The sequence below is a fragment of the Parasteatoda tepidariorum genome, chromosome 10 (genome assembly GCF_982258835.1).
Source record: "Parasteatoda tepidariorum strain Cologne lab strain chromosome 10, Ptep-v5.0, whole genome shotgun sequence".
NCBI classification, from domain to species: Eukaryota; Metazoa; Arthropoda; class Arachnida; order Araneae; family Theridiidae; genus Parasteatoda; species Parasteatoda tepidariorum.
In genome coordinates, this window is record NC_141764.1 from 43,573,395 (window position 1) to 43,600,844 (window position 27,450).

The window sequence follows — 27,450 nt, forward strand, 5'->3', positions numbered from 1 at the left end:
TATTTTTTTAAATTAATATCCCCCCCCCCTTTTTTTCCATATGTCTATAATTTTCCTTTGTTTTATCTTGGTTTTGAACTTATATATATATATAGCTCAATAAAGACTAAAAGGGATTAACAAAAAAAAAAGCAAAACGAGGAAAATTAAGAAAATTAATAAGTTTTAATACTATGCATAAGCTGCTCGTATATAGCACTCATAAAACAAGTTAAAAATATAGAGGAAACATGGAAAGTAATAAAGTTTAATTAAAAGAAAAGAAGCATAATTATTAAAAAAAATATTTCATTTCAATAATTTGTCTTCTTCTCTTACCATTAATTTTTATTATTTTCAATGTTTTCCCTACATTTTTAACTTATATATGTTTAAAAAATACTACTTGAAAAAGAAATTATAAATGTTATTTATCAAAAAAAATAAGGCTACCTACGACATAACTAATAACTATTCCATATGGTTAAATAAATAAGTCCAACGTGTCTACTCAATTTTAACACTAACTTTGAAAAAAAATATATTTCGTTTAGGTATTCATATATTTTAGATCACTGATAGTTCGAAGCTTATCCTCGAATAAACTGGTTCATTTGTTCAAGTTCTCTTCACTTATTCCCTGATAAAGTATTCTTGTCGTTGAGAGAAGAGTACTTCATCCCCCTGACAAACATCTCTACTCGTCAGTCCTTTTCTGGAAGATGTCGTCGGAGTGCGACAAGATCCTGTTTTCGTGCATCTGGCTTTTCGTGAAAACCAAGTTTTCTTATTGCAGTTCTCTCCGAACCGATATATTTGCTCGTTTGAGTTCGAATTTCGTGACTTGAGTTCTCTTAGTAAATTTTCTTTGGCTAGGGAAAGAATATTTTTCCAAAGAGATGCAAGAATAACAATCGTTAAAATATTCGTTGTATATTGAGGTTGGGTTAGGAAGACATATTTGGAGTAAAAAAATAGAAGGAAGTTTTCAAGTATGCATTAGAAGAAAATAAACTATTCGTGTTTTGTTAGTTTATAAAAATAAATAAATAAAGTTTAAATGTTAAAGGTAAATTTAAATTCTTGAAAAAAGTAAATAATGCTTTATCCGTTTTTTTAAATTAAGAATGATTTAGTATGAATTTATCCCAAAAATATGATTTTACATCGGTTATAAGTCTTATCAATCAAGGGTATATTCATATGAATGAAATTGAAATCTAGTCATCATTAAATTCATTCTCATTGAATTTATTGTAATAAATGTTAAAAATGCATTAGACATTTCATAGAAATGTTAAAATGTAGTTCTTGTATTAAATATTTTGTTTTAAATAATTTGCATTTTTGTCTTACTTCAGTGGTTAATGTATATTTATTTAAATCTTTTTTATTATTCAAATTTTTCATTTAGAAAAAAAATGATTTTAGAGGTATTGTCTATTTATGCAAAATAAACTTCAGGCAATAAATGCATCTTATTTTTGTGCTATCATTTATGAAACATTTCAGAAACCTGAGAAGCTTTTCTATCTAAAAATAATAATAATTTGCTGTTTATTAAAAATACATTAGGTAAAAACTTGTAAATCACTATGCTGCTCAACCCTTTAATATATACCCAAATAAATAAAAAATTAAGAGCATTAATCAAAATTTCGAAAAATTGCATAAAACAAAAATTCAAGTAAAATGAAAGGACTATATGGTTCTAACTATTCTGGTAAAAAAAAAACATTCAGAACAATCAGGATGGTTTTATTAATTATCTGGTAAATAACAACAAAATATATTGTACGTAAGCCATTTATTTGGTATTTTTTAGGTTTATATGGTAATGGTTTTCCAGAAATTCTGGTTTTTATAAATATATTTCCTATTACAACACATTAGATAAAAAAAATACTAAACTAAAAGATTTTTACAGAAATAAATACTTAGTTTTTGTGTCAGGTCTTAAGGTTTCATGACAAAAATGCCAACTTTTACCACATTTACCAAATTTTATCATATATTAGAAAACTGATTTGTTTTGTTAATTTTACCATATCCCTTACCAAAGTGCTTCGATTAGAATTAACATGCTTTTTGGTGCTCCCATAGAGCTAGAAATATAGTAAATTTTACCATATTCTGTTATTTTGGGTCACAATTTTTACTCATTCTTCAACGAATTAATGAAAAGAAAATTTTCATAAGCCAAATGGCATCCATGAGTTTCTTAACTAGTTTCAAAGCATGAAATTTCTTTAGAAACAAAGTGAGTTTTGAAATTGTTAAATTTTTTTATCAGCTGTAAAATATTGATTGAAATGAATGGTGAAGAAAATGTCACATACTTGCGAGGAGTAAAAAAGAATGACTGATTTGCAGTATAATTTTTTTTCTGTTATATCTGCCACAACTTGTTCTCCTTATGCTTAATGGGATTATAAAGCAAATAGCTCATTTTGTTCACAAACTTAATACTATAATGTCAATTATTTGGCACTGAGCTAATTCATTTTTGTTCATAGCTAATGTTAAAAACTAAAAAAGAAGCAAAACACACCTTAATAATTGAATATTGCCGAGAAAACCTATAACCGGAAATGCCATGCAAAATAGGCACATACCCACGATAGACTTCTCGCTTGTGCACATTTGTATTAGTACATTTATTTATCTAAATTATCTTAATTTTTTATTAGTTACATACTTTATAAGGATTATTGTCGGAACGTCAAATAAGCATATCAAAAAAAGTATTGATATTTTACACTAGATACCAGAATATGTTAAATAAAACCATATTTCTGGCTCTATAAGAAGACCAAAAAGCTCGGGAAATTTTTACCAAAGCGCTTTGGTAAAAGCAAGGTTTTATAATATGTTACAAAATTTGATAATTTTATCGTGATACCTTTAACCGAAAAACCATTTATTCGGTTAAACTTACTTTGCAGCTTTGTATTTTTCGCTAAATGTGTCACACGAACTTAAATTTTGAAAACCATAATTTTCTTCTATCCGTTACCACTTGAATAAAAAATTATACTAAATGAATTGTTTAAATACTATATATTTTAGTTGCTTTTTTTTCAGAAAGGTTATTACCAAACAGTATGGTAACTTTACCAGAATATATACTGAAAGTTAGCTTTCCAAATCCCGCAAATTGCGATAGATCTAAATTGCTTAAATTTTAGATTTAACAATAATTATTGTCAAAATGTGCATCAAATAATCATAAAAATAGCTGTTTTGTCAATATTTTATGATTTGGAGATAGATTATCTCCAAAACCAATGCATTTTTTCAAACAAATTTTTAGAAAACTTAAAATTAAAATAATTTTGATAAATAAAACAGCCATTTCCTCCAACAAGATAAATAAAACAGCCTGTCCATAATGAAGTATTACCCCAAAGTGGTTTACCTTTATAATTCATAATTTGCTAAGTAGTTGTTAATCTTTATGATATGCCCTAATTTTACATAACTTCGAGAAAAAAAAACTAGTTTCGTAACAGCCACTATAACTTTTAATGCACTTGGAAACTAATACAGTCAATGGCTGATTGATTCAAGTTCCTAAAAATATTAAATATTGCCTTCAGGAAGAAATGAACCTCCCACCTTCATTACAGAAATCTCTTGCACTTAGTAGGAGTTTTCTGTAATTTTGCTCTCGATATTACTCCCCAGCAGTTTAGTTTCACTTCAAAGTTTAACTTTTCACTAAATTCGAAACAAGATATAACTTTTCCTGTCAAAATTAGAATTATATTTTGAAGCAAACTGAAGCTATAAGCATTAAATACTGCAATTTAACTGACGCATAATGTTACCAATTATTTAATCATAAGAATTTTCATACTCCTTGGACAAAATTAATTGATCTTACTAGTAACAGTAGAAATTGTAAATATAGAACTTAGAGCTTGATTTGCTTTTCATATTGCATTATTCTGTACTGTATGAGAATATTTATTCCTTAGTCTATTTCCTAAGTTTCTAAAGTTTCCATTTTTTGGATCGGTAAACATTTATTCAAAGCTTATATCTATTAATAAATAGAAATCTAATAAATACGTATTATTTTTGTTTTAATACTTATTAGCAACATTAATTTTGTAGATTAGTTTTGATAAAAATAGAACGAAAAAAAAACAGAACGATTTTTTTTAGTTTTGACAAATTTATAAAAAATTATTTCTTAGGTATTTAATATTTCCATTGCTATTTTGCATATTTTTCTTTTTCTAGGTAGAAAAAAAACCTTTTTTTCTACTTTTGATTTTGTTCACATCATATTTATCTTAACCTTTCTCTAGAAAAAGTCTTGTTTATTCGTCGTAAAATCTTTAAATTCTCATTCATATTTATGGAAAAGAAAAGTTTTCACATGAAGGGATTTACATTTAGATATTGGAAACGCATTCTTTGTAAACTTCTTTCTTAACTTTTATGTTGTAAGATGACCTACCCTACCAAACTGCATCTCCATAAAGTGGCAGAAAAATTCGCAATAAAGTAATATCCCTGAAAAAGTCATATTTTCAGCTTCCAAAATACCTCTACGTGACGTCATTTATTCTAAATTTAGTACTCCAAGAAAAATAAGTTACAGACATTCCTCAAAAATTTCTTTGCCATAAAATTTTGAACCTCGGGACGTTATTTCCCTTTATCTTCCTCAGCACCAGAGAATGTTTCCAATAAATTGAACCCACTAACTGCTGATTCTGAGAATTGGGTTGTGAATAGCGTCTGCTATTCCGATACTTTCTTGAGAGTAAGTGATTTTCTTCCACTAGAGCGAAATTCGATTTACTTTTCTGTTAAGAAGTGTTATTCCTCAACCGTAGATGTCCTTCTTCGAGGTGACGGTGAAGTCAACATAAGTGGCGGCAATTCAATTTATTAGGAATAAACGGAAGAGTCTTCCAAACGTTCCTCCAGTTATGATTACAAAAAAGTCATCATTACTTTACCCTAGGCTTTAAAACATCGAGTGCGCTAACGCTATTACTAAGCAAATCTTAAGTTAAGTAACCAATACATTTCGAGATTCTTTGCTTATGTTATCATTTGATATACTCATCTCCACTCTCAATAGATAATAATTTGTGAAAACATATAAAATTTTAATTATTTTCTCTTTCAGATCTGATGAAATGAGTGAAAAAGGTGATTTGTAATTACGCCTACACTGTAAAAAAATTCCCAATACAATTCCGGTAAAAAATACCAGTAGTCAGTGTGCCGGTATAAAGTACCTGCTGCTATAATTACTAGAATATTTTACCGAACAAAAAAGTACTGTAATTTTTACAGTAATGATAACCGTGAAATAACCGAATCAATCTAAATAAGCAAATATCACTGTGAAAATTACGGTGTAATATTTTGCGTTTAAATAAATTTTACGGTAAAAGGGATGATGCACCTTAAGTACCAAGCATTATAACGTAATTCGATCCATACTTTTGTACAGTGTATCACTTTTAATTGCAGTTCATAGAATCAAATAGTATTTCCTTCATACTACTCTCCTTCTTGTGATTCTATTTTACGGTTAAATAGATTATACTATAAAATAGATTTAAAGGCAAAATTGATTTTGAAAATTATTCACCCACAGTGCCGGTACTTTATACCACAGTTTGATCCGGAAATTTTTACATTGTACTATTTTTAATTGTAGTTCGTAGAATGTAAGAATAATTTCCTCGTACTACTCACTGATTTGATAATTATCTGTGTTTTAAATTGAAATTTTTATTAAATTTCTTTCAGTGACGTATTAAAAGTACTTTTCGCAAAAGTTATTTTTTTATTCATAGAAAGTTTGAACGTTATTTCTCTTTATCTTCTTAAGTACCAAAGAATGTTTCCAATAAATTGAACCCACTAACTGCTGATTCTGAGAATCGGATTGTGAATAGCGTCTGCTATTTCGATACTTTTTTAAGAGTAAGTGATTTTCTTCCAGTAGAGCGAAATTCAATTTACTGTTCTGTTAAGAAGTGTTATTCCTCAACCTTAGATGTCTTTCTTCGAGGCGACGATGAAGTCAACATAAGTGGTGCAATTCAATTTATTATCCAAGAAACGGAAGAGTTTTCTAAATGTATTACATCATCCCATTTAGAACAAAAAAAAAGATATATATCTAACGTCGTATATTATTATTTACGTTGTTTCTAAACAGAAAAGTTAAATAACTAACATATTTCGAAATTCAGTGCTTGTTCAATCTATTGAGATACTATTTTAAAACTTATTCGTGTTTTGAGCTAAAGGTTTTATAAAACTATTTAAGCTTGATGAGATTTTACATCTGTGATTTTAGTCTATTGAGATACTAATTTAAAGCTTATTTGTGCTTTAAACTAAGGGCTTAATAAAATTATTTATGCTTAATGAAGTTTTATATCCGAGATTTCAATCTATTGAGATACTATTTTGAAGCTTATTTGTGTTTTGAACTAAAGTTTTAATTAAATTATTCATGCTATATGTAATTTTACATCTTTGATTTTAATCTATTGAGATATTATTTCTGAGCTTATTTGTGTTTTGAACGAAAGGGTTAATAAAATCATTCATGCTTGATGATATTTTATATCTTTGATTTCCTTCTTTGTTATGATACAATTTAGAATCGCATATTATTTTTAATAATTTCTAAGAATTTTTCGATATTATTTTCTTTCTTAGTCACTAAAGGCTAGCTAAAAAGTGCAAACTTAATATCGGTTGACATCGCAATATATAAATCAAATACTATATTTCATATGAAGCTTTATATCATCTATTTTAAGATCTCATATAAAATTGATAAAAAAAGTGCATACAATCTAATGTGCAGTACACAAAAAATTAAATAAATAAAACTTAACACTAAATATTCAAACTAATGTGTGCTGAAGATGTTTCAAATTGCAAAATCGAACATAAAAAGCATTTTCTCTGAATAAACGTACTTTTTTTCGATGTATTTGAATTCTAGACTCTCTAAATATGAGGCTAGACATATACAAGATCAAGAAATTTGTTAAAATTTTAAAATTTACATTTTAAAATTCGTATATTAAACTAATACAATAGTTTATCTACTTCACTGTTAAAAAAGTATGATCAGTAAATAAATAAGTAAATTTCGACGATCAGTAAATAAAATGATAATATAAGAAATAATTCAAAAAATATATTTCTTAATGGAATTATTTTTACAAAAAAATATTTTATAACTGTAGAAAAAATTATTTTAATTCGCTTTATCAGTTTCCGAGATAAGAGGAAATACGAAAAAAGTTAAATTAACATTAAGGGACCTAAACTTCAAGAAATTTCTTCCTTAAACTAATGCCTTAATTTCAAGAATTCCAGCAATCCTCATTTTTTTATAGTCAAAAATCAAATTATAAATTAATTGTAAAGTTCTTGTGATTTATTCTTTTTGAATTTTTTTGTATGAAAACTTCTTGAATACTGCGTTTTAATATGAACTTTTTCGAAAAATCTCGGGGAATTTAATTTTTGAAAATTTAGATTTTTTAACAACATTTTCTGTATTTCGTTAAGACATTTTGAGAGACAGCAATTACTGTTTCTACATATGATATATCCATCAAATAATCTTTCGCTCTAAAGGTAAGGAAGCTGAACTCAATTAAGACACTGACTGTCACATTTTTCGTCAACAGAAAAAAAAATCACTACAGTGATTTTTTAAGTACCACATTCATAGAATAGTTCATCTCCCATACTTTATTGCACAAATGCTGCATAATTATACTTAATTGTACGATTTATACATCAGGTCATATCAGCTATTCACATAATTGCCTTATTTTTATTGTGGAACCTATCTTTAATTTAATTTAATTATCTTTAACATTTAACAATGCTTATTGTGTTAATCTTTTTCCTTTATTAACACTAGGTTGCCTGAGGAAGTCATTTTGACTGCTTTTTCATTTTTCAAAAAATATAAAAATAATAATAATTTTTTTTTCCAAGTGAAATAAATTTTTTTATTGTTAATATTTACTAATAACTTGTTATATAACTGTAAATAATCTAAAAAATATTAAAAATTAATTAAACAATTTTTTAACGCATTAGTTAATTTTTCACAATTCAGTCATTTTGACTGCTTTTGGGCAATATAGGCATATACTAAGTTTCAGTCTTTGTAGTGTTAATGATAATAGTAATGTCATTCAAACACCCTCCGATAATTAACAATTGTGCAAAGTAATTCAACTTACAAGAAATACAAACTTTTAATGTCTCCTAAACTCTTAATGGATCATTAAACAAAGTATACTATTAAGTCTTTAAAATCAAGATTCTACGAACAAAAATAATTAATCAAAAAGGTTGGTTTAAAATCAAGGCATAAATACATTAAACGGCAAAAGAAAAAAATATCCTTCCTAAAACTCTTTTGAGATTTTATCCATTAAAAGAAGTAAAACATCTTTAAACTCTTGATACCAAAGATATCAAAGCATTATGTATTGGATCTCACTCTCAAAAACTCTTTTCAATGTTAAAATAAAACTTTTCAAAAAAAGGAAGTGTACCGTAGTCTTTTTTCCATCTGACTTGAGGCACGGGGAATCCGTTAGCTTGACAGTCTACAGTCAGACTTTCCCCCATCACTGCAGATCGGTCAGTTGGTTGAGATCTCCAGAAGGGAGGGACTGCAAAAGAAAAATGGACACTGCTTGTAAGAAAACGAAAAGTAAAAGAAAGAAAAAAAGAATAAAAGAGCATAAAGAAAGATTTTTTTCATTCTACCCAGGTTCCCAAGATGGCGTCTAGGGATTCAATAGATGGAGCTGAACCATTTGTAAAGTGTCAAAGTCTCAATCGATAGGTTCACTGTCCATGAAATCGTCGGGATAGAAGAGTATATCATTTCTAGTCGAACCTTATAGATATAGATGAACCTTTTGGATATTTTTATGGATTGATATTCATGATTTATTAAGCCTTAACTGAATAATCTTTTTTTAATGATTGATTATTATATCTTAATATTTTGAGAAAGTTGCAATCTTTGTGAGAAGACAATTTTTACAAATCTAAAATGCTACTTTTTAAAATCAAATAATATCTAGACGATAGATTTTTTTTCTTGTAAGAAAGTGAGTTCGCTATAATTATTATGTCATTTAAAATATCTGCATGAATGCTGATCTACATTTTGGCAAGACATCACTAAATAAATGACACAAAGAAAAACTCCTGATTGTTAAAAGTTTCCTTGATATTTGATTATCCAATTCTAGATTGTTTAAAAATTTTACTACACTCCTGGATAATTTTACAAAAACTATAATATATGCTTATAATGAGGAAATAAAAGAACACTTTTTAAAAAAACATCCAATGTTCATTTCAGCAAGATATCACCAAAGTGATGACAAAAAGTACAACTCATGATGTTTTAAATTTTTCTTATTACTTGAGTAATATATTCTAAATCATTTGAGCATTCTATTACAGACATGGATAGTTTTAAAAAGGCTGTATGATATATTTGTATAAAAGAAGAAAAAGAAACTTCTCTTCTTAATATTCCTTCAAATAAACGTTGCGGATTCATTTTGGAAAGTTATGACCAAAAGGAGGAGAAAGAAAGCCTCAAGATGTTTAAATGTTTCCTTAATAATTGAGTATCCTATTCTAGATTATTTGAAAATTTATTTAAGTCATGGATGAATTTGCATAGGCTATCAGAAACATTTGCTAAAAGAAAAATAAATACCTTCAGTGCTCAAAAAAAAAACTTTCTACATTTATTTTGGCAAGTTAACACTAAAAGGATAAAAAAAGTGAAACCTATGATATTTAGTTGTGTATGTGGCTTCTTTAATATTTTAGTATCTTATTCTAGATTATTTGAAAATTTATGAAAGTCATGAATAAATTTGCATTGTCTATCAGAAGCATTTGCTAAAAAAAATTGTGCTAAAAAAATTATACTTTTATTTTGATAAGTCATCACCAAAAGAGTGAGAAAAAAGTAAAACCCATGACATTTAAGAGATTCTTTAATATTTGGCTATTCTATTATTAGTTATCTGAAAAATTGGGAAAATTTATTGCTGTCAAAGGTTATCATAAACATTTTCTAAAAAGAAAAAAAAAATACTTTCACTGTGCAAAAAAAAAACGTTCATTTTGGCAAGATAACACCGAAGAAATGACGAAACTCTGGTTATAAAATAAAATAAAGAAAGGGATGACAAAAAGTGAAACTCACAATATTTAAGAGTTTACTTGATATTTGAGTGTCCTATTCTAAATTATAGTAAAATTTAACTACAATCATAGATAATTTTTTAAATAAAAACGTTTAAAAAATAGAAATAAAACTTCTAATTTTCAAAAACACGTTCCCCATTCATCTTGTCAAAATATCTCCAAATGAATGAAAAAATAAAACTCATGTTATTAGGTATTTCCTTGATATTTGAGTAATCCCCCTTTTACTACCAGATTTTAGAAAACTAGATTGTTTTAAAATTTTATTACAGACAGGGATAAATTTTCAAAGTCTATAAGATACATTTACTGAAAAAAAAACTCAGTGTTCTGAAGTTAATTATGTCATTAATTTGGTATTTTTGTTCCACATGAGATCTAAGCACAGATTTTAACTAAAAAAGTTCAACAATATTTTATTTACTTTTTCTAAAGTAAAAACGGTTTCCATGTATGTTCTATAATCTTTCAAAAATGCATTAAAATTATTTTTACCATTAACAACCAAAGAAGCTGTGTAGTTTACTGTAGCTGCTGGATTCTTTGCAACGCAGGTGTAGTTCCCATTGTGATGCGGTCCAACGGCGGTAAATCTTAAAAATGCTGAATACTCATCAATCATTTCTATTCTTGCTTGAAGCTCTGATGGTATATCAGAGCCATCTTTTAGCCATTGAATTGTGATTGGTGGATCGCCAGAGAGTACTGCACAAGTAGCTAAAGAACGCATTCCTTCTTCAAGATTATTGGGAAAATTAAATGGTTCGATCTTTGGTCCAACTGAAAAATAAAAAGAACTAGCTTATAAATGAGTTCTGTATAAAAGTGCAAAAGAGAAATCTAAATTCAGTCAAAGTAGCCATATTAATCTTAATAATAATTTAAACCACATAATTAAGTTTCCGGCTTTATAGTTAATAAGATTAAACTTAATAACACTGTAGAATATGAAAAATGTTCTTTGGGTGAAAATGTGTGTTACTTGCTTATTTAGCAAAAACGTATCTGCAATTATCTCTTTGTTTATCACGCACCATTTTCTTAAAAATTCTAAATTTTTGCTTGCCAATTTTAAGCAATTGAATATCATAAAATAATAATATACACACAAAAGAAATGTGTTTTCACTAACGATAGTCTCATCACCAACTTGGTGACCTTTCTTAATGAAAAAAAACATAGAAAAAAGTGTTTATAATTGCAGTACGATGTGAGACCAGTTACATTGCAAAAAAGTTCCACCACTTTCCCAGGCACAATCGCGGCCAACTGAAGTTCCCAAATGTTTCAGCAACAGTTTCTGAACTATCAATAAGTATCGAAAAACTGTGAAAAAAGTTTTAATTTGAATTAAGCTGATCCAAGAAATTTATGCTAATTATATGCCATCATATGCTAATTATATTTATATTTTGATAAAATAGAAAGAGATTTTGTTGAGTCAATGAATGAGATTAATAGTGTATTGTACTGTTTCCTGTTTTTCTGGTTGAACAGTCTGTTTAACATTAATTACTTACAATCGAGAACGTACTAGGAAGTTGCTGTTATATATAACTTAAATTTATTATTATTATTAGTTATATTTTGAAAACGATTTCAAAACATTTTTTCTAAATGAAATCTTAATTAGTTTTTGAGCCATTACTACTGTCTAAAACAATAAATATAATTTTATCTGATCTAGAGTGTCTAAATTAGAAAATTATAAATGGGAAAACAGCGATTTCTGCTTAAATTTTGACTCCACGCATTGATCAAATCTGTTGCAATCAAAAGACAAAGGTCAAGCAATTAATCTTTCCACAGTAAAATTTGGAAAATAACTAGTATCACAGAACAAAATGCAAGTCAAAATTCACGACAACGTATAATTTATGTTTTATTACAGAAAATATATTTTTAAAAATGAATTTTTGTTCTTACGCATAAAAAAGTTAAATAAGTTGATAAAAGTAATTTCCAATAAGAAAAATATTAATTTATGGAAAAAATATTTGCATTATACATATTTCTTAATACTTCTCTGTGGATTAGCGAAGAAATTAATTGTAAATAGAGTTAAAATATATATACTTCTTTAAATCTGAATTATTTTGTTACATTAAGTGATATTCAGGAACACAATTAAATTTCGAGCATTTAAATAAAATAAAAGGTCATTTATAAAATTGAATTTAGTTTCTACTTTTCTTGATTATTCGAGAGAGGATTAGTTTTTCTAATTAATTTTGCTTCAAAAAACTAGTTTTAAATTTAAACAATTTTAAAGCTTTGATGTTTTTACCAAAATGCTTTGCAAATGGCAAATTTAAAGAAAAGATCAAACTGTTCAAAGACTTTAAAATAGTTCCTTTTCTTTCTTAATATTCTTTCCAGGATTACAGATTTATCAATATAAGATTAATGAAGAAAATTAAAGAGAAAAAATAATTCCCTTTTTACTTAAGGTCTTTATTAATGAAATCTCTTTTAATTAATCACTTTCTTGAAACTTCATCAAAGTGCAATTATATGTTCAAAATTCTGCGACTTATTGATTTAAACAGTAGATGAATTTTTTCGACAAAAAATGGGTTTGGTTTCTTTTTTAACGATCTAAATATTTTTGCAATAAATAAAGTAAGATTAAATATTTTTTTAATACATTATTACTCTTTTAACTTATTGTTGGCTCGAAATATTTCGATAAAAGGTATGGATAAAAATTAATTTCTTCTCTTCAAATTATGTAACTCATATTTAATAAGCACACTTAACAAGATGATAACGGAGGGTGCAATTTTTTTCCACTAAACCAAAATTCCCCTTCTTGACTTTTATGCAATTTTCCTTCAAATCAGTCAAAATATTTAAATTTCATTTACTTTTATTTTAAACAATTATTATTTAGCTTTCATTAAATAACGTTTAGTTACTTATAAGTTACTGTACTTGAAGAAAACTTCAGCCATCTACAACGTTTATTTAAGATGTGATTATTGAATTACATGAAATTATGTTTTGGAACAATTTGCACAATATAGATCCAGTTTGGGAAATATATGTTAGAATATTGATAATTTGGCCTGTATTCGTTTATCAGAATTTTCTTAAATCAAAAAGTAACCACGATTAATAAACGAGAGCCATTCTAAAGGAAAGATCTCACATTTTTTGTAAACAGATATCGTTCATTTTTAATAAATTTTGCGTAACTTTAACTGTTAAACATTTGACAATTAACTATATAAATACCAAATTTATCGATACATCTTTGTAGGCACTGACACTGTAACTGTTTTCGTATGCCTGTCTTCTACGAGAATCCAAGCATAAGCTTGCTCGTTAAGCCCCTTTTTCCCTTCGTCGCCTGAGTATGTTTGTTTAAAAGGAAACTATTCCATATCTCCGTATGTGAGGACTTTCCGCACATACGCCCACTCACTTGGTAGATTTCATTAAAATAAGGTGGGACGAGGAAAAAGATTACTTGTTTTAATTTTAGATCACAATTTCTTGAAGCATATGCCTAAGTGTCATTCCTAATTGGTTAATCTTGATTTTGTAAATGAACTGTAGATCGACTTTATACCGGCTTGTATTCTACTGAATACCAGAGATACTTTAAAAACTGATTTCGTGATTCTATCACTCAAAAAAATTTTTACAGTATCTCACAATCAAAGTGCAGTAAAATTAACAATCAGCAATCAGTTTTTACGGCTTTATAGTATCTCACAATTAAATGAGCATTTTAAAACAGGAGATGAGGAAAGTTAGACTACGTGTAAGAACTCAATGCATTTAAAAACGTTGTTCTTTTTCAGAAGTGGGGGAAATAAATCTTCCACAGTCTGAACTTGGCACTCAGTTACTACACTTTCTCCCTAATTAAGAAATTAAGAAAAAAACTTATGGCCTGCAAGTGAATGCTTTTTTTGATGAGATGAAAGTTGAGGTTAAAACACGGGGAGAAACATGCAAAAATCATCACACTTTTTGAATTTCTGAAAAGGTGTATGCGACATTACTTTTGAGCTTCACTTAGTATTTCGTATGCAAATAGAGTCTGAGCATTCTTCGAAGTTAGCAATTTTGAAGCATGGAGAACACCAGGTGCATCAATTTTAGTTTTAAATAGATTGTGGTTAGATTTTACAACAGCGAAAGCGATGTATTTTGATTCCTTACGAAAAAAAAAATAGTTTAAAAAATAATTCTTAAAATGCTATTATTTCTTCCTTTCTAAAAATCATTTTATGATTTGTGCAATTTCAAACATAACATAACATTTAAAAAGCTTTACAAAAAACATTTAGAAAGAAATTGGCACAGATTAGTATAACACTATCTTGCTGAGACTTTAGTTTGGTTAGGATAATCTCATTTAGATAGGTTCTTGAATACGTACTTATGACACCCAAATTATTTAGAATCCACATAATGCCAATATAATGTATATTGTTCAGCTTTTAGTATTTACAGAGGTTCCAAATTTTACTTAAATTCCATTTAGAGGACTTCTGACTATCTTTAAAGTTTTTCTGGAATTAAACCTAATCGTGTGAGATTTTTGGCAATTTTCTATTTTATGTAATTGAAATGTCCTTAGTTTGTCCCAATATTTGATCCAAGACTCCCCTTGTCTTCTGGGTTAGATTCACAATTATAAGGGTACGGTGTTGAACACTGGTAGTCGTAAACACGAAAATGGGACTGATTTCCACTGCCGGTTATAAAAAATAATGAATCCCCTGCTATAAAATAGAATATATTTACAATCCACACCATATAAATTTTCATGCATTTACCAATGATTTGTTTAAATGCTGATAGTAAACTCGAATGCTTTTTGAAATGAAAAAATAATTTAGATTTTTTTTAACTTTACATATACAAAGATAATAATCTCACTGCTTCCCATTTCCGCCTGAGCTCTTTCATATTCATTATCACTTCAAATCTCCCATCCCGACATGATTTTATTACACCCATACCACCATCCTCGTTTTCAAAATTATACAAATCTTTAACAATTTAAACACGCAATCGATGTTTTAAAGCATCAAAGGTAAGCACTGCTCAGCTTCCATCATCTAAAATTTACATGCATTCAACAATTTTAGTGCATACGATAGGAAATTAGCATCCAGATTATGTAATCATGCATAAAGTAAGGCTTAGCTACGTTGGCGGAACATTGGCGATGTACCGGAGCTCTCGTTCGATTTTGGTATAGTTGCGGTAGATTTAAGGGATTGAAAATGTAAATCAAATTAACACAATGGCGTCGCTGTGCGAAGCATGTTTTCATCTCGGATTCACGGAGTACTTTGATTTAAGCATCTCATTCAACATCGGATCTTTTATGGAATCTAAGTAATGTTTTCCGAAACGAAAGCGGATATTTTGTTTGGATAAAGCTGAGGGAGAAAATTATGCCGGTATTAATTCCCAATTCATTTTTGAACACTTCTGATTACGGTTTTGCAGGATGATTACCAATTTTTACATCTGTACCGAAAGTTTAAAGAGTAATTACTCCCTACTGGTTTTTAGTTCTTTGAAATATTCCCTTAATATTTAACGTCAGAGATTACTCTGACATTATCCATACAAAAACGTGACGAAAAATGTAATTAAAAAAACATAAAAAAGTAAGTAAGCAAATTATAAGATTTAACGAGTTATTATCCAAAAGAAAATGCATATTTTAATACTCTTGAATTGACATGCATTAAATGAATACCTTTAAGTTTCATTTTAAAACATTCTCAGAGAATAAATATCAGATTATGCCACCATGCACTATAACATCATTTTCTTTTTGAAATTTGGGAGAATTAATTAAGTGAATTTTTGTTCAATAGAAATTACAATATGCCTTTCATCATTACACATTTGATAGCTTATAAGAACATTTACACTCAAGAATGAATAAATATATGATATTTTATAGATAAAAATATTCAGAACCAATTCACTACATTAAAAAGTAGCAACCATTTAAATGGTTTTGGAACAAACATGAATCGAAAAATTTGTACCACTGATAATAGATATAAATTCCCTGGATTAATATGTTTGATTTTAAATTTAATTACACTTAAAACTACAGTTTACTACACCGTGCATTTTAAACTTATTCTCACAAAAATCAAGGACGAAATAAATGTACATACACAGTGGATGTTAAGTGTTGGATTTGGAAAAGCGAAAAATTAATAAGGGAATTTCATATTGTGTATTAAATCAAAATACTTGCTGACATATAAAAATCGATTTGTTTTAAATTTTTAAAAATATTTTTTTATTACACCAGTTTTACATTTGATTTTATTTCGATACAGAAAATCCTATTTTGAATTAGTTTTTATGAAATCTAAAAACTCAGAGTGCGACCCTCCATGGAGAACCAAGACCTACTGCACCTGGGACTCTGGGGAGCAGGATCAGATTCGAACACGGAACCCTCAGTGTTTAGTCCCCAAGTTTGTTTGGTAATCATTTTATCGAGCACTGAGAGCAGAGTCAACCTTGCCCTGACTGAGGGTAAAACCTCGAACCTGATGATTTCCAGAAGGATTCTAGAAATCATAAAAGGATCTAAAATCTTCGAGTGACCAACGCTCATCATCTTAACTCTAAAAGCTCTTCTACTTAAATTTCCCCTATACATTATTCCAAAGATCATCATTTTTTATTTGCTAGTAGCAGCATTCGATATAACCTTCTTTTGTGTTAAAAAGCTTTTTTCACTGCAAATACTTTCAGATATTATAAAAACTCTCACACTACGTATGACTTCAATATGGATACTCACATATGTACATAAATCTCAAATTTTCTGGGAAGTTTTGAATCTTTCTCAGATAGCAGTGCACGGTTGATTTAATGTCAGCTACAGCCTTTCCAATAATGCCTTTATAAGATTAGTAAATAAACCATGTAAGCTTGAAACAATGTTAAATTTAACTATGCTAATCTAGCTGTTATACGAGGCTCGCATAATTAAACTTTTGAATTTGCCTTTACAAAACAAGGCAAGAAAAATCTTCTGAAATCGAGGAGTAATCATCATTTTACAAATCAAGAGTAGAAAGTGTTCTCAAACCAGGGATAAATTCCTCTTATCAAGATTTAATTTTGATTTTAAGATCAACACTGAAACAATGTTTATTTACGCTGATTTTTATAAACTTTCTTTAACACTTTAAAAGTAAAAGTTGGCTTGATCATTAAGTTATCAAAACAAAAGAAAATATCGCATTCGAGAGCCTATGCAAAGAAAGAATTAAAAACAAAATTAGGCAAAAGCAAAAATTTATACTTAAAATTTAAAAATGCAATTTTTTAAAAAAATAATTGCATTCATTTATTCAATTTTTAAGCAAACAAGCACGGCATTTTTATACTTTTTCTACGTTTAAAAAAGGACTAAATGGTTCACCCTTGATTATCAACTAAATTAAAATTGAAATGCTAACGAAAATATCTCTTCTCAGAAAAAAAAACTCTCTTTCTCAACAACACAAAAAAGAACATCACTTCTCGTGTGTGTCTCTTAAGCAACATCATTTTAGCATTACTTCTCGAGGAATTGATGCTTTTAGCTCAGTTGTCACACACTGTTGCGTTACAGTCTAACTCCTCCCTTCCACAGAGTTTTCTTTGCAAAAGTAGGAAATGGCAAAAAAACATACATAAAATTTTGTCAAAACTGATCTATATAGGTTGACATAAAACTGTTTTGTTTATCGGTATATAGGAAAATAAAACAGTAAAGGAAAATAAACAATAAAATAAACAGGAAAATAAACAGTAAAATTGGAGTCACGAATCTTTTCAAAAATAATTTTAAACTCTTCACTTTCTCTTTGGGATTCATTGAAATTTTGTGGCGAAATATTTAACAGTTCGATACCAATAAATTCTTTATTACAAGGTAATATCTTTTCAGTGAGTAAGTCATCGCTTTTCGCCGTTTGATCAGAAGTAACGATGTGTTCATTGGAATCGACTATACCGAGCTGTACATTATCTTTATTTTCTACTTCCCTCCTTTCATTCATTTTTTCTTGTTTTCGAGTCATTACAGCACTTATCATTACAGCACTCTCCAATAGAGCAGCCGTTTTGTCACCCAATAAATAATACCCTTGATCAAGAGAATCACCTAATACAGCTGCCTTAGTAACCACTTTTCCTAACTTAAAGTTTAATTCAACTACGGCTAATGGAAAACAAAATGATTCTTCCTGTATTGGAGTTTTTATCTAAACAGATTCACCCGTGTACATTTCAGGTTTTACAAATCTCCTAGGAATTAAATCCAAGGTTGCGCCAGTGTCTCGTAGTATTGAAATGCCAACGCCATTTACCACGCCAATGCTCGTATATGGTGTCATTATACTATCAGGAAACCTTGATTCCGAAACGTGAAGCGAAGCCACAGTTTCTGAATTTGTTTTCGCCTTGGGACATTGAGGGCGTAGATGATCATAAGAACCACATTCATAGCATCTAAGCTGTCTTCTTCTTTCAAATTCTCTTTCGCGAACATTTTCCTTAACATTATTTTTCTGCCAAGTCAACTTTTCTTTAGTTCTGGTATCACTTTGGTTCAGAGATCGCCAAGAATCATCTTGGTTACTTCGATTATAAGACACAGACTTTTCCTTGAAACTGTTTTTTAAACTTTCATAGTCGTCCAATTTTCCGGCTAATTTGGAATACGAATTCAATTCCATCCAATCTTCAAGAAAATGATCTCTCAAGTCATTTGGTACATGACGTTTCATTTGCTCGGTAACCATCAAACTCTTAAGATCATCGAAAGTGGTAATTTTTACTTCAGAAACCCATTCGCTAAAATAGCAATTTAATTCTTGTGCAAAATTTCGCCAAGATTTTTCAGGTGATTTAAAATGTCGATAAAAATTTTGTTTGAGTTCCTCTGCATTAAGCTTATATTGTTTAAGAATCAATTCTTTTACAAAGTCGTAGTTATTGGCATCATTAGGAGACTCTCTCGCCAACATATTTGAAATGTCAGGTGGTACTACGCTCAATAGGTAAGGCACCCATTCATCTTTAGGAATTTGTGCAATTTCTGCTCGACGTTCAAAATTTATCAGATACAACGACATTTCGTCTTTATCTTCATTAAATTTTGGAGTTATTTGTAAAATCTGTATTTTATGCTTTGTTTCACCTAATACCGGTCTGTTTTGGTGCTGAATTTGAGAATTTGCTTCTAATTCGAGTCTACGCATTTCCAATTGATGTTGCCGTTCAAGTTCTTCTCGCCGTTCTTGTCCTTCAAGTTCTTCTTGCCATTCTTGTCTTTCAAGTTCTTCTCGCCGTTCTTGTCTTTCAAGTTCTTCTCACCGTTCTTGTCTTTCAAGTTCTTCTCGCCTAATTCTCTCCTCCGTTATACGAGTCAAACACATCTTTACATCCTCAACCTCATAATGTTTACTAGTTTGAATTATTTTTTTAATTACGAGAACATTTGCTTGAGGTGGAACAGATTCACTTAATTCGTCGGCCAATTCTATCAAATCCACTTTTTTCGCTTTATTAAGAAAAGCCATAATTTACAGCTCATAAAAAACTACATATACAATCACTGACTACCTTAAATCAACTACTCTTGCTATATCCCGCCGCTGCTACCAGTAAAATTCTGTTGTGTCACAACAACCAGAAATAAGACGTGAGTTGTACCAAACAATTTATTTAAATATTCACTCGAAAAATCACAAAATATTACCCTAACGAAAATATCTCTTCTCAGAAAAAAAAACTCTCTTTCTCAACAACACAAAAAGGAACATCACTTCTCGTGTGTGTCTCTCAAGCAACATCATTTTAGCATTACTTCTCGAGGAATTGATGCTTTTAGCTCAGTTGTCACACACTGTTGCGTTACAGCCCCAGTGCAAAATATATTAATTTCATTCTTTATATTGTTCTCTAAAATTATGAAGGATTAGTTCATTTAATTTTTAGTGTTTTTAAAAAATATATATACATTTAAGTTATTATGATTAGCTGGGTTAACAATCCCTTTCAATTATCAGACTGAATCAAAAATGCTGAGGAATTAGCTAATAGCAAACTAACGGTTGCAATTGCAAAGAATTAGGTTTTCTAAAAAATAATATTTAGATTTATATTCTATATCTATCTATCTGTCTCTCTCTCTCTCTCTCTCTCTCTCTCTGTATATATATATATATATATATATATATATTGGGGAAAAAATCAAATTATTAACATAAACCATCTTTCTACGTACTAATATGTTTCCATCCACTTTATGTAGAATAAAGATATTATTTAAAATCCCGATATTTTAATTGTATATTTTAATAAAACCTTAAACCAATTTCGACTTATGTCTCTCCAAAATTTCTCTCTGTAGAACTTAAGTAATTTAAAAGGAAGACATTTGAACTAGAAGATGCAAAGTAAATGGGTTTCATAACCGGTGTCTGAATGGCTCCCCTTTCTCCCTTAATGACACGTCAGCTAGCCATAAAACTCGATACAGATTCTGTCATAAATTCGTTCCATCCCGCCAAACAACACCCAAGCGGAAAACATGTGCACAGCTCATCCCCATTCGCCAAGCAAACCTAGAGATCGTATTAAAATTGTTCCGCCGCCTCGTCCAATTAAAGAGTTCTCCAACGCCCCGCGGCAATTTAATATTGGCCCATCGTCTGGAGAAGTCTTATGTGTAAGGTAATCTAGGTTTTCCCAATATTGGCCCGAAAATGATTCCTTTTCCGCTAGAGCATTCCAAGTGTAAATTACATGTTTCTGAGGACTTGTGTCAATGATCAGGGCTCATACAATAAACTGGCTGCCCGTCCAACCTTGACAAGGTTATCAGTAAATTATAAGTTTCACCTCGAGTGTTGGAGTTTTGGAAAAGATTCTACGTTAGTAAAAGGGAATTCACTCGTGTTAAAGCCTTATTTGATGATTTTCTGAAACGAAAAAATGAAATCGAATTTCTAAACTTAATATGGAAGGAATTATCTGTTTAATTGGTTATAAAAATTTAAACGTAAGAATTTTGTAATTGGGAATTAAAAAGGATACCATCATAGCTCACATTGAATGTTTAAGTTTTCATAACAATAATGCAAATTTAAAGAAAATTTACTCAAATTTAGATGTTACAAACTGCTTCAAAATGGGTGAAAACGCAAAAAAACGCAAAATAATGATCTTCAACATTTATATATATAAAATTGAATGTCTGTCTGTGTGTTTTGTGTTGGTGTGTGGGTGTCCTTTATAGACTCATAAGCCATCCCACCGTAATCGATGAAATTTGGTATACAAATACTTTGAAACACTAGGTAGGTCACTGTGTATATTAGAATATTCTATGATGAGCAATTCGAGTGAGAGGAGTGAAAAACGAAGAGAAAATTTCTGATTTTGTTTTAGTTTGCAATTAACCTGGTTAGCCATTTTTTTAAATTTAACTATAGACGATTCATTTTTTCACTTATTTTAGGAATAACATCAGTGATAATTGTTAATGTATAGCACTATTTGATCGAAAGAAATTAGTTTATTGAAAGTATTAAAATATTTAATTATTTTATATGTTAGATAAACTCAATGAACAACATTACATGGTAGCACGCGTGGTCTACGTCACATAATCTATACTTTCAAAGTTGTCTGATACCACTCGTCTTTTTTTAATTATTTTTTTATCTTAATTCTTTTAAAACAAGTTTTGGAAAAATTAAGTGTTTAAAATTAACGGTAATTGAACAGAAAAAAATATTTATGTATTTAAAGGCAAAATTAATAGGAAAGTGATACTAATTCGGTTAGGAGAAACGTAAAAAATCGCCATATTATTATTGATGCAAATGGTGCTTAATTAATTTAGGTAATACATGTATTTTGAAATAAGAGAAATAGGCTATGTACTAGAAAGTAGAATTGAGGGAGTAAAGATATTTATTTGCTTACAATATTATAAGAACCGTTAGAAATCGTCATACTATAATTGACGATAATGATGCTAAATTAGTGTTGGTAATATGTATTAATTGAAATAAAAATATTATCTTATGTTCTAAAAAACAAAGTTAATGGAGAATATGTTAAAGGGAAATTCGTTTAGAAAAACCGTAGAAAATCGCCATTCCTAGATGACGCTTAATTAATATGTACTACTGACGGTCATATATGTACTGTTAGTATTATGGTAATTGATGCAGTTTTGATTAGAATTCTACAACAGGTTTTCCGTAGCTTCAGAAAATATTTTTTCCATCGGTACCTTCTAAATATAAAGATATTGAAAAATATTTTATATTTATTTAATCATAGACTAAAATTACTTTATTTGCTTGTTTCAAATTTAAAAAAACATAAATCGAAACTTATCTCAAGTTTATTATACCAGAAACATTTTTTTTTTCAATTTATTTGGTAATATGTTTTTCAATAACTATAAATATTATCTGAAAGCTTTTCTTAGCTTTGTAGAATTTAATTTGCATTTTTTAATTCGCTCATCTAATAAATATCTCTAAGCTAGAAAGACTTTTTTCCTGCATATTGCTATGCGTGGAATCCAATGAAACAATACATGAGTCAATAAAATGAATAGTCACAGAGTTGCAAAGCGTTTTATGTAGAAAAAAATATTATTGACAAAGCTTTATACATTTTCTATAATTTGCTATACAAGGGTTATCTGGTACTTAGGCTGCATTTTCAAAAAAAAATGAATTGCACGGAATTTAATGGAATAAACTTCGAGTTGATAGTATAATTAATTTTAGATATAATTAAGTTATAAGGACTTTCTTCATAAAGTGCAATTCAAACATAGCATATTTTATACAATAAAAAATCATTTTAACTTATGAAATATAAGCATTTTTGTCTCTTGTTTAGTCTCATTGAATTAAACCAGAACAATATATTAGAATCAATACCTTATTAACCTGTAGCTATGCAAATAAGTGCTAGTACAATATTATATTTTATTGTATATAAAACGCTTATAACTTCTTAATTCCTAGTTTGATGGCATTGGAATTAGTCTCATTTGATTTAACGTAAAAGATTTCATCCGAAACAATATCTTACATATTCAGATAGTCCATAGATAGCAATGTAAATTTTTTACCACAGTACTTGTCTTAAGGAATGTATTTATTTATGGATAAAAGCTCTTGCTACTCTTATTTATTCATTAAATTGACTCGTTTATAGTTACATTTGATTCAGCGCAAAAAAATTATTTATGTCTGAGTAGAAAATTGCTCTATTTCGAACATTAAACTCCCCATAACTTCTAAACTTTTCTCCGATTGTTTCATGATTGATCTTATTTAATTCAGCTTAAAAAAGAAAGAAAAAAAGTAGTAATTATACCTCATTTGCTTGTACATACAATTCTTGACCATATTCTCTTAAAAATAGATAAAAAAGTACATTGGAGACTCGGAAATTTTTCAGCCTTTTTTTATCACGACATAACATAGTTTTTAATGAAACTATTCATGGAAATTAAATAGACACCCATTTTTAAAACACTACTAGCCTAAATAGTAATTGGTCATTTTTCATGAGGTAAACATTTATATAAAAACATTAATTTAGATTGCAGAAAAATATGTGATGAAAAATCACCTTTATCGGGTAATTTACATAATAAGCAAAGGTTAAACCACGAATACAAGACTAACTTGCCACGAACTGTTAAGATAATAATTGTTCACGTTTTTTTTTGTTTTTAAGAAAGAGACTTACTGCAAAGTCAGAAATCTTATTAACTGCCTTTCCGTTACTTGGTCTTCTATTTTCACGATTATTTCTTTTCAGTATTAAATAACACAATCGCATTTCAGAATAAACCGTCCTTTCCTGACCGAGAACTTGCAAATCAAATTGAAGAGTTCTCTAACTTTTCCCTCAACAAAATCTTGAGTAAATCTTTCTCTACGAGTTAAGTACTTTATTTCACCAAAATAACTCGAGCGAAAATCGAAGAAAAAACTATAAAGAATGAATGAAAAGAAGAAAAAACATCTCCCACCTTAATTTCACTTGTTAATGTTCGATTTTCAGTGCTGTTTACGTTTGACATTAGGGATCCCTTAAGGGAAAACCATTTACCAAAAAAAGAAAAGAAAGAAAATGTCAGCTTTCTTAAACCTTTGCAAGGTTTGAACCAATCCCAACTCAAAGTTTGTGTTCGAAATTGGAAAAGAGGCAATGTTTATTTAAGGGGAGCTGCACACAAATTGGACAATTTTCCCTAAACTCTGGAAATAACTAAAAGCACAACTTGAATGGAAGCTTATTTATTTCTTTGATACTTAATTGTTATTTTTATGGTAATTCCGTTAGTGTGTGCGCGAAGAGAATAATTTTTAATTATTTTTTACGAATTGAACTACTGTATTGCTTATTTTCAATAAAAATTAAACAAACATATAGACATAATACCTCTTTACGCTTGAAAGGTGAACTAGTTGCTTTGAATGAGAAGGAAATAATCAAATTGTAATATTTTTTGTACGAAAATTTACCTTAAAGTTAGATGTGTTTGCCCTTTTTACAAAGCATCGTTATTTCAAAGAAAAAGAAATTGACATAAATACAAGAAAAAAAGCTTTAGGTTTGTTTCCACACAGAGTTTCTAATGTCTTAACGAAGAATAAATAAAACATAAAACAACTATCTCCAAGAATTTACAATATTTAAAGGATATGCTGTTTTTTGGGGGCTTTATTGCAATAATAATTTTTATAATAGGGCTTTATAAGATTTTTAGTATTTGTTAGCATCTATCTTTTCAAAAAACAATTAAAGCAAGCAAAACGTATTTCATACCGTGAAATCAGCTTAACTAAATCTTTCAACTAAAATAGCATCAAACAATTTAAGGACTGTTTTCTAGCATTTAAAAAGTTTTACAAGAGATTTTTCATACCAAACAATCTATTTCTCTATTTCAAGGAGCCTTTAAGACAATTTTAGCCAATTTTAGGATTTTTTATACTATGAAATAATTTCACAAATTTATCAACTTAAAAGCTAATGTATAGTATATTTAATTATTAATTACTTTGGTAATGGATTAGGTAAAATAAATAGTAAATATAGTTTTATAATATGTGACATAAGCTGGTAAAATTCTGTAATTTTTTCATAATACCGTAAATCATGGCATAAACAGCATTTACTTGGTTAAATTTAAGTTTTAGCTCTGTATTTTCACTCAATGTATGGTAATGAGAACTGTAAGAATTCCCGGAAAATTAGAATTTCCGGTAAACCGTTGTGAAAAGAACAGATAAATTACATAATGAATGGTTAAAATACCGTAAGTTTTAGTTTAATAAACCAGAATTATTATTATTATTACTTACCAGAAAAGACCTTAGACATGAAATTCTACCAGAATTTTTCTCTCCATGTATGATTGCTTTGTATTATAGTTCAACATATCTATATCATGATTTAAAGCTGAACCAATTATTCTAAGAGATATTTTGTGTAGGCATGGAATGTTTCTGTTTGCAAATAAGTGTCCATTCTTTGGTAAATGTGACAAAACTGAGTTCGCAACATTCTTCGCGTATTTGTCATTTTCAAAATGAAATATTATGTCTACTTATATGTGGTTATGGAAAGGTTTCACTTCATAGAAAAATATTTTCATGAAAAAAAGTCAGCAATATAAAACCCAGATTAAAGCTACTCTATGGTAATATTTTCAGTTACATTCATGCGTACACTAAATACTGATAACTAGAAAGTTTGCACTGGTACGTGCCACACAAACTTTAAACTAAATGTCGTGATTTTACAGGCTAGTGATAAAATATACTTTGAAAAAATATACTTTTGAATTAAACAAATGGTTTTAAATGTGTCGTATTCGATGAATTTTCCGAAACTAGAGTCACTGGCCAAATTATTAGACGAACTAAAAGATTCTACTTAAAATCTTAATCATGAGGTGATACTAAGCAGCTTTATTGTTTCTACGCAATTAAAACCGGCTTGTTACGATATATAATATAAATTCAACAATTAAATAAATTATACGTTATATTATAGAAATATGGAATATTTGTTATATCATATATCTTATTAGTATATTATAATAATTAGACCAAGTTATTAGACGCACTGTAGTGTTTTAATAATTGCATGTTTTGCACGAATTAATATGCAATACTTTTATGTTTAAACATACACGCTACGGGTTTTTATTCAAGAGATTTTTTATATATTTCCCATTTGTATTTATTTTTAACGTATTACACAACAATGCCAACTAATTGATACACATACATAAGCAAGTATAAACCGGTTTTAGCAGCGAATAATGCTGTATAGTATCCCCTGATAATTAAGATTTTACATAAAATCTTATAGTGCGTCTAATAATTTTGCTAGGAACTGTAATATAAAAAGGTTTCTTTTACCCATATCTAGAGAGTATTAATTAAAAAATAAAACTTCGTTGTAAATTCCTCAAATTTCACAATGTATAATAATAATATATTTTACGCAATATTGCAAAAAAGCATTTAACAGTATTAAGAAACTTATTTTCAAAACAATAATGTAGTTATCATTAACTTTGAAGAAGTTTATAATATTACTCGTTGACTGAAAGTACATTCAAATACATTTAACCAGTTTAAAAAATGTCGATCAAAATTTGTTAGCTGGTCTTCATTGTACATAAATTGAGATTAAGTTACACTGTAATTTAAAATTTTGTAGGTATAAGTTAAATTTTTAATCCATAAATCAAAATTTAATCGATGCATTTTGCAGACACACACTTTTATTAAAACAAATGTTCTAAAGAGTTAAAAATAACAAAAAACTTCTTTTGTTTCTTGATAATAATAGATGGAGTGTCGTGTTTGAGGGCTCGGAAATAAATATATCTTTCTTTCAATTTAATTATAAAGCGAAAGAATCTTTTTTTCTCATTTGAAAAAACAAGTCTTTTGCTTCATAATGTACGTAAATATTATATTACTGCAACTTACTTCTTATTGCGTTAGTTAGATGAGACATTTCATCGTTTTATCAATTAAAAATATAATTTTGCATTATAAAGCAAAACAAAGAAACTGAATAAATGAAATTACCCTCGCTTTTTATAACGGTAGTAAATAATATCATCTTTTCAAT

General features: G+C 28.5%; 1 protein-coding gene across 4 annotated transcripts in view; it reads right to left on the minus strand.

Annotated features, from left to right (window-relative positions):
- The window catches only part of LOC107455980 (cell adhesion molecule Dscam1), a 456,371-nt gene that overhangs the window by 228,611 nt on the left and 200,310 nt on the right, over positions 1 to 27,450 (minus strand). For all 4 annotated transcript variants that reach the window (XR_015429973.1, XR_015429972.1, XM_087154010.1 and 1 more), the window contains exons 10-11: positions 10,744 to 11,028; positions 8,559 to 8,678 (exon numbers count right to left, since the gene is read on the minus strand). Coding sequence is in view for 2 of the 4 variants with exons in the window: in XM_087154010.1 (XP_087010136.1) it covers positions 8,559 to 8,678; positions 10,744 to 11,028 (405 nt within the window). In the remaining 2 variants the exon portion in view is untranslated. The remainder of the gene's footprint in view (positions 1 to 8,558; positions 8,679 to 10,743; positions 11,029 to 27,450) is intronic.